The 9,024-nt window shown below is 43.9% G+C and overlaps 1 protein-coding gene across 2 annotated transcripts; it reads left to right on the top strand.

Annotated features, from left to right (window-relative positions):
- Positions 1-25: 25 nt before the first annotated feature.
- COQ6 (coenzyme Q6, monooxygenase) lies at positions 26-8,673 on the top strand (the record flags this gene model as incomplete). Of its 2 annotated transcripts, none has more annotated exons than XM_084208425.1 (12): positions 26-185; positions 1,285-1,419; positions 2,107-2,165; positions 3,261-3,384; positions 3,813-3,943; positions 4,319-4,426; positions 4,516-4,578; positions 4,889-4,996; positions 5,394-5,596; positions 6,746-6,861; positions 7,229-7,395; positions 8,517-8,671. In XM_084208425.1, the coding sequence occupies 12 exons, from the start codon at positions 26-28 to the stop codon at positions 8,544-8,546; spliced, it is 1,404 nt and encodes a 467-aa protein (XP_084064551.1). In that variant the 3' UTR covers positions 8,547-8,671. The 2 variants fall into 2 exon arrangements, with proteins under 2 accessions (XP_084064551.1, XP_084064552.1); XM_084208426.1 differs by having other exon boundaries at positions 27-185; positions 5,394-5,566; positions 8,517-8,673.
- Positions 8,674-9,024: the final 351 nt, after the last annotated feature.

Here is a 9,024-nt window from a genome sequence, read left to right as displayed (position 1 = left end):
TTCCGCCGCCGTCAGTTCCGCGGCGATGGCGGCGCTGCGCGGGCGGGCGCTGCTGGGCCCGCTCGGAGCGCGGCTGAGGGCCGGGCCCCGCGTCCCGCTCCGCTCCGCCGCCTCCGGCCCGCCGCTCTACGATGTGGTGGTGTCGGGCGGGGGCATGGTCGGGAGCGCCATGGCCGCCGTGCTGGGTAAGGCTGTGACCCACTCCCCCGCAGTGTGAGATAACCGTGTATAGGATCTCAGTGTCCAGGGTCTGCTGAGGGATCCTTGATCCCGTGTCCTCGCGTGACAGCGCTCTGAAGCTGACCTAAGGCTGTTTGGTGGGCTGGTCAGTGACGAGCCCAGCCGTATCCCTGTGTGTGCACAGCTGTTAATGGGGCCTTTATCTGGAGTTTTATAGATTGTAGTGTTTCTGTCAAACATGCTCATCCTTAAATAGCTGATGGGTAATGTCACCCTTAGCTAGAATGCTTTTCTGATTATAGAATCACAGAATGGGTTGGAAGGGACCTTAAATATCACCTAGTTCCACCCTCCTGCTGTGTGCAGGGACACCTTCCATAGACCAGGTTGCTCCGAGCCACATCCAGCCTGGCCTCAAACACCTCCAGGGTTGGGACATTTACAGTTTCTCTGAGCAACCTGTTCCAGTGTCTCACCATCCTCACAGCAAAGAACTCCCTCCTAATATCTAATCTAAGACTACTCTCTTTCACTTTGAATCCATTTCCTCTTGTCCTGTCACTTCATGGTCTTATAAAAAGTCCCTTCTTGTCTTCCTTGTGGGCTCCCTTCAGTTACTGTAAGGCCACAATTCAGTCACCCCTAAGCCATCTCTTTTCCAGGCTGAACAAACCCAATTCGCTCAGCCTTTCCTAGGAGAGGTGCTCCATCCATCTAATCATTATTATCTGATCTCAAGTTTCATTCTCTAACTTGGTATTTTAAACACTGGTATCCCAAGTTAAAATAGATTTCTGCTTGCTTTGTATCATTAGAGATCCTGAGAGTACTGGCTGCTCCTTTATTTGCAGCAAGGATTCAGAAGGGTGCAGTAGTGACAGAAACCTAAAAAAACTCTGCAGAAGAGTTGTCCATCTCAGTAACAGGGCTGTAGTCATAAAATTTTAACATATAAAAGTTTACCTGCCTGGTCAAAACCTGTGCTGTATGTGTATTTCTATATGAAGTGTTGCATCTACTCTGTCTTACTACAAAAACTTGGGTGGGTTTTTTTGAGATTTTTGGCAGGAGCATTATAACAAAGCATGTATTTGCTTATTTTAGGGCATGACATCCACTTCCATGATAAAAAGATTGCTTTGCTGGAGGCTGGTCCTAGGAAAGAATATGATCACATGCCAGACAGTTACAGCAACAGGGTCAGTTCCATCTCCCCAGGATCAGCAACCCTCCTAAGCAGTAAGTATGATTTTGTTTGCATTTTTAACGTTTATATTTAAACTGGTTTTGTTTGAACATAAACCGTTTTGACCATGTGTTGCCTTCACCCTAACATCAGTAGGATTATTTACCTTTGTCTCTACATGCTGAGTTGTGGTTATTAAATCCAAATTCTCTTGATAACAGGGATCTGTTTTGGTATCTTGGTCTGATTTGTTATTATATAAATTTTTGTGACTTTAGGCTAGTGAAAGGTTGTGAGGCTATCTCTACAGCACCTAGAAAAAAGAAGCCTAGTGCTTTGTAGGCTGGTAACTCAGTCCCCGATTAATGAAGATTAATTGTCATTTTAAAGAGATATTTGAGCCTTGATTCCTTTTGGAGAAAGAAATGTTCCCTACAATAATGGCTGTGCATTTCTATGTCTGTTTTATTACCCAGTGATGGAGTTGTCTGTTAGGTCAGAGGTTCATGGAGAGCTCTTGTTTCTTTCCTGCTGGCTTGTGTTAACAGTAAAACAATGTGATTCTGGAGCTGTGATAGCACTGAGGCAGACCTGGCACTGTCTAGGAAAGGGGCAAGCCAAGCCTGAGCATAGTCAGGGAAGGGTGGAGGAGAGTGTGGAGTGAGCTTTAGTTTAGTTTTGGTCTCAGTGTCCCATGTGAACCTGTATCTCTGTGTATTTCTGTCCTTTTTCTCTTTCAGGTTGTGGTGCCTGGGATCATGTCTGCAGCCTGAGACTCAAACCCTTCCGGCGAATGCAGGTGCCTTAGGGCTGCAGATACACCATGTGTCTGTCTACTCTGAATTCTCAAAAGTACTTGCATCAATGACACAAAGGTTTTTCTTTCTATGGTAAAGGGCAGGTCATACTTATGTTCATTTCTGTCCCTTTCTTGTGGGTGGCAGTCTGCTCAGAAATACCTGTCCTCAGGGTCTTGTTGCTACAGGCTGAAAGGTGGATTCCTAATAGCAGCTGTAGATATTGAGGCTTGGGTATTAGCCAGGAAATAAAGGTAAAGGGTGTATTGGTTTGGCTGGGATAGAGTTTCTTCTCTTCATGGTGGCTTGTATGGGACAGTGTTTCAGATTTGTGTTGAAAACTGTTGATAAGACAGGGGTGTTTTAGCTATTGCTGAGCAGCACTTAGACAATGCCAAGGCTTTCTCACACTGCCCTGCCAGTGAGCAGGCTGGGAGTGCACAAGAAGCTGGGAGGGTACACAGGCTGGGCAACAGACCCTGATTGATAATCCATACCATATGGTGTCATGCTCAGCAATAAAAGCTGAGGAAAAGAAAAAGGAAAGATGGGAAGTTTGGAGGGATGGTGTTGGTCTTCCCAAGTACCCATTATGCTTGATGGGACCCTGCTCTCCTGGAGATGGCTAAACACCTGCTTGCCCTTGGGAAGCAGTGAATAAATTCCTTGGTTTGCTTTGCTTGAACATGTGGCTTTTGCTTTTCCTGTTAAACTGCATTGGCCTCAAGCCATGAGTTTTGTACTTTCACCCTTCCAGTTTTCTTCCCCATCTCAGGGCAGGGGGAAAGGAAGCAGCTGCATGTGGCTGAGCTGCCTGCTGGGGTTAACCTACAGCAAGGTTGTTGTATAGCTTCCTATGTCAATTACATAACAGAAAAGTAGGGATGAAAAACTTGACTTGGAATTACTTTTTGAGCTTAAGGTAAATCATTTAATGAAATTAGTTATGTGGTGCACTTTAGAAGCTGGGAATGGACAGTAATCCAGGATGTTTCATCTAGTTCTGTATTTCTAGATTACTGTGTCTTTTTGCTGTTAAGTCCCTGAAATGGACTTCTTTATCACATAGCTTCATGTAATGTATTTTTTCTTTGTAGGTGTGGGATGCTTGTTCAGAAGCCATGATCGTTTTTGAGAAAGATGACTTAGATGACATGGGTTACATAGTGGAGAATGATGTCATTATGTCTGCTCTCACAAAGCAGTTAGATGCAGTAGCAGGTAGTAGACAACTTCAATGTTTTATTTCCTGCAGATAGCTTTCAGTTACTTGCCTTCTATTGTGTGCTAAGTCTTGAGAGGGAGAAATTTGTCTAACAAGTAACACTTGAGAAATGGGCACCTTCTGGAATTGGGAAGGAGGGAGAAATCTGACTTCCAAAGGCTACAGAGCAGGAAGGCACTTGCATATGTAGTTCTCCAGATACAGTCTCTTCAAAGTTGGACTTAATTAAAAAATCTGTACCTTCTTGTCCAGAGCAGGCCTTACAGTGACAAGGGGTTATCCAAATCTGTTTTTTTGGGGTGCCTTGAGAACTGTAGGGTGAGCTCCTAGGGTGCTGTTAAGACAGACATGGCCTTGGCTGTTGTAGCGATGTTTCCTTTTTCCCTGTCCGTGTCGTGACAGCGGTACTCTGTGTCCCCATCAGACCGGGTGGAGGTCTTCTACAGGAGCAAAGCAGCTGGGTACACCTGGCCCCTTCCTTCCCATGGCTGTGACACAAGCCCTTGGGTCCAAGTTGAGTTAGCTGATGGACGCAGACTTCAGACCAAGCTGCTGGTAACTAAGCTCTTTATTTCTGTTGAAAAGGCATCATCTCTAACCCAAGTCCTTTCCACTGGATTTTGTTCTGATTCTATGTGTGCCACTCCACCCACATGGAGTGCTAGAGTGAGGTGAGTGGCTAACCCTGTCAGTGAGGGTGTGGGACCCTCACTGACATGGCCTTCTTTCTGCCTGGTGCAAGGAGATGCTGCTGAATTTAAGAAGAGCAGAAGGGGCCACCTCTTCTGGTTTTGGGGGGGATTGTTGTTTTTTTTCCCCTGAATGAACAGACAATATAAGATGCAGTCTGAGGTTTTTAGAGACAAATACTAGCTTCTAATGTTTCTAGGAGCTGCTGAAGAAGTTGCTTTGCATCTCTTTGTTTTACAGATTGGTGCGGATGGTCATAACTCTATGGTCCGAAAGGAAGCTGAAATTAAGAACATTGAACATCAGTATGACCAGTCAGCTGTGGTGGCAACTCTCCATTTATCTGAGGTAAAATTCTGCTAAACCGACTCTTCCATAAGCAGTAGAACCTAAGAGGGTGATCTGGCTTGCTGTCCACTTGCTTCTTTCCACTTTAGGCCACAGACAACAATGTAGCATGGCAGCGGTTCCTTCCCACTGGGCCAATTGCGCTTCTTCCGGTAAGGTGTTTGTATTTTTTTAAATGTTTTTAAAAATGTTTGTAGTCTAGTGACTTTATTTCTGTCCATGCCTTTCTGTGTTGGTTCTGTATCTTAAGAATATGCACATCTGCCCTTCACTCTTCATTTATTGCATTTTCCCCTCCTGCCATCTCACTCTATCCTTGGCATTTCCCACAAGTTGGGCACAAACTGTAGTTTTCAGAGGGACTGACAGTGTGAGGCAGGGCAGTGGGGAAGTCTTTACACTGAATATTTATTTTTGTTTCTTTTTCTCTTGATATTTACCCTTGACATTCTCTTAAACTAGCTGTCTGACACTGCCAGCTCTCTGGTCTGGTCTACATCTCATGACCATGCATCGGAACTTCTTGCTATGGATGAGGAAAGCTTTGTGGATAGCATCAACTCTGCCTTTGTGAGTATCAGCCTCTCGGCAGGAAAGAGGCTTTAAGAAATAGAACGGAATTCTGTAGCTAAACAACAGTAATGGGAGAGGTGGATTCTGAAGTTCCTTCCTCTGGTGAGAATGATACTAAAGAGGCACTTAGCGAAGAAAAGATGACACCTTGGGACTGAATTAGGTTAGTTGTGAAAGTCACAGAAGTTAACCTAAATTTCCAAAAGGTAGGAAGAGTAGGCTCATCCTAGTTGGAAATTTGTATGTCCTAAAATGGTGAAGATAGTTTTTTCTACTGTATAGTTTTGTCCAAGTGGTTAAAATTCAGTATTTGGAACTCAGATTTGTTTTTCAGCTGAGTTCTTTTATGGGTCTAGTTTGGGTCAGCTTCCAAACATTTCTTTGTCTCTTTCAGTGGAGCAACATAAACCACTCTGACTTCATTGACACTGCTGGGGCCATGTTTCGTTCTGCCATTTCACTCCTGAAGCCCTCAGGGACTGCAGTCCGTCAGCTGCCCCCAAGTGTTGCTAAAGTGGATCCAGAGAGCCGAGCCATGTTCCCCCTTGGGCTGGGCCACGCCACAGAGTACGTGCAGCACCGCGTGGCTCTCATCGGGTAAGGTGCTCTGTGCCGCCCTTGGGTGGGCGGGCAGCAAGTGGTTGGAAATGACCCAAGGACAGCAACTCCCGGCCAACAAATTAGATGTTAGAAATGATACATTGTTGCAGTTTGACTTTACCCAGATCCAGTTTGTTCTGTGTAGCCCTCACGCTAGGTATGAGTAGCTTTCTGCCCATTATATGTGCTTTCTGTGTAAATTGAAAGGTAATTATTTCCCTTTCCTGGTTTGTATAGTCCAGTGAAACAATCTAGTATCTCATGCTGGATCTGTACTTCCCTTTACATTATACCAGCCATTCTGAGCACCACTTTGAGTTTTAAACTCACCTTTTCTAAACACAAATGACAAAAATTACTCCATGATTTTCCTGTTTGAATATGCCGCCATACAAAAGTCAGACACTTTTGTATGGTGGCATATTCAAACAGGAAAATCCCTAATTTCTTATATTCTAAGGTCGCATATACTTTCTTCTCTGCCCCAGCTGCAGTATGGTGGTAGCTTTTAGTAATATTTGGATGCTGTGCTACACTTTTGTGTGGTGCACTTTTCACCTTTCCAGCCTATGAACCACTCTGTGCTTGGGAGCACGCTGTGCTTTATAGCTTGGTAAAGCACATGATCTTGCATTTCATATCAACACTTCATTTGATTTCTCTAACTTTGTGACTCCCATGTCAGTGTTTGTCTTTAAGCTTTACAGATAAGTCTGTTCATAGAAGAACCTGATTTTGTTTCTATTCAATGATAATCCTACCTCCCTTTATACTCATGATGTCTGTCCACTTTGTGTTTGTGCAATGTGCCATTGACAGAGCTCCTCTTGTGCTGAGGTCGCTTACAAAAACATCAAGGCCTGTTCCACGCGTGATCTGAGAGGACTTTGGCTAGTCACCTCTTTATAATTTTTCCTTTCAGACCTGCTTTTTGTTACCTCCCCTATGTCTTGCTTCTTACAACTGGAGAGGCAGTCAGGTAGTTCAGCATAGCATGCCAGGAGGTACTGGATAAAGCACATATGCTGCTCTAAGGTGGTTCATTGCAAAGAGGTGAGGAGTGCTACACTGATCCCTTCTGGGGTTTGTCAGCCACTGTGGCTTTCTTCAAGAAGGGAAATAAATTTCTGTCTTCTCTTGCTCCAGGGATGCAGCACACAGAGTCCACCCCCTTGCAGGACAAGGAGTGAACCTGGGCTTTGGTGATATTGCATGTTTAGCTCATCACCTCAGCGCAGCAGCCTTCAACGGGAGCGATCTGGGTAAGGATCCAAGCCAACACTGGGGCAGTAAAGGATTAGTCTCCCAGGCCTTTGCTGCAGTACCTCTGGTTAAGCATGCTGCTGTCTTGTGTTTGAAAGCTTTGTTGAAGCGAAGCAGTTCATGATTCTTGGATGCAGTTTCCATCCCACGAATCTTAAAAGCCGCTTTAAAAAAAATAAAGCTCTGCAGGATGGCAGTTAAAGATGTGGTGAGATGAAGAGCACTAGCTGGTGGAAAGAGGTCTTTATTGAGATGGACCATTTCTCTGTTCCCTTTCAGTTCCCAAAGGAAACTGCTCTGTAGATAAGATGCACAATTGTTTGTGGCATATCAAGTGTAATAGAAACATTCAATTACCTCTTCCAGGCTCCTTAAAACACCTCCTCAAGTTTGAAACAGAACGTCAGAGGCATAATGTCTCCTTGATAGCTGCTACTGATTTGCTAAAAAGGCTGTACTCTACCACACTGGCTCCTCTGGTGTTGCTGAGGACATGGGGATTGCAAGCAACAAATGCCCTGCCTCCTGTCAAAGTAAGGATCTCACTTCAGTGAGGGCTGTAGGAATTGTCCATAACTATTCAGGAAATATGCACAAGATGTAAAAATCTTTCTTTGTTTTAAATGAAACATTTTTGGTTGGAAAATACTATTTTAAACTGTGGGGTTTGTGTCCTGAATGGGCCTCAGGCATTCTTAAATAACTGATGACTCAGTAGTGAGGAATTTTTTTTCCCCTGCAGCATAAGGGAATATAAACGATCTAAGTGTCTTATGTTCTGTATCAGTAATTAGGAGTTAGAGGTCATCAGAAGTCTTTGGCTTTATTTTGCTATGGAATTAAAATGTCAAACCTTGAATTGTATTCCAGCAGTGCACAAAGAAAACAGGCCTGTGAAGACCATCTTCACTAAGAGATTGGGTGACTTCCCAGATGCAATGTGCAGCCCACAGTTAACTGCTTCTGTGCTGTTTTGCCTTGCAAATTGTTCCCTCATGGCAGAAGTTCAAGTCTCTAAAATGGAAATTACCTGAGGAAGGCGGTGGAGAGGAATTTCTGTCTTAGACCCTCTGTTTGCAGCCTATCTGCCTGAACTTCTCACCCTCTTGACATAGTTACTGGATTTTTGTGAGGCTCCTTAAACCCTCTGCTCTCCAAGCTCCCAAGCACCAGCAAATTAGATTCTCGTCTTTGGATTTCAATTTTTACTTCATTTATTTGCCATTTTTATATTAAACACAGGTGCCCTGTTTCCCTTGTGTTATGGTCACAGTTGAGACACTTCCTTAACTGAAAATCAGTACATTCCTAAGGCAGAGCAGCCACTGGCACGGTGTCTTCATTAAGGAAGACTATGCTGCTGCTTCAGTGCTCACAAGTTTTTTTCCCTCTTTTTCCGTTTAAAAGAAAAAAAAAACAAATGAAAATGTCTTTTCTGAACACAGAACCCATTGGTAATACCAGTTTTGTACTACTTGGGAAGGACAGGAATGCTACAATTTTGTTAATTTTCTAGGACATAGGGCTAGGTTCTCTGCGTGTGGCTAGAAAGACTGGCCAAGAACTGTTATTCATTTATATAAAAGGGGATGTGCCTAAAGGTTCTTTCTAAAACACATGCTTATGAATTACTTCTCTTTTTCTTCTCTTTTAGGAGCAAATCATGGCTTTTGCCAGCAAATGAGCTGTTGTCAGTGTCCGTGTCAGCAGCTTGCCTATGAATGCATTGCCCATAAAAGGACTGTGACTGACTTGAATCTTTGAATTTTTCATTCACAATAAAACTGAGGGATTGAGCTATGTATTACACCATCCGCTGGTTTATGCAAAAGCTGTCACATTTGCCCTCCTCAAGAGGATTTAGGGTTTCTTTCCATAGTACCATGATGTCTTCAGCCACAGAACTAAGTGTAGTGTGTGCTTTTAATTTGGGCCTCCTGAATTGAAGATTGAGGTGCAAACAGCTGTCTCTTGGCAAACACAGTGCTGAATTTTGCTAACTGCTGGCTAATTTTTAACAGCTTTTGCTGCTTAATTACTTTCAGTTTTTTCTGATATGATTGCTAGAGCTGTAACATCACTCTTGGCTTCTTGGCACCTCAGCTCAGACAGAAGGGGTAGTTTGCAGCAGAGGGAAACAATGCATGGTGGCAGCTATATTT

This window comes from Fringilla coelebs (genome assembly GCF_963513975.1).
Source record: "Fringilla coelebs genome assembly, chromosome: 6".
NCBI lineage: Eukaryota > Metazoa > Chordata > Aves > Passeriformes > Fringillidae > Fringilla > Fringilla coelebs.
This window is presented reverse-complemented; position numbering and strand designations above follow the sequence as displayed.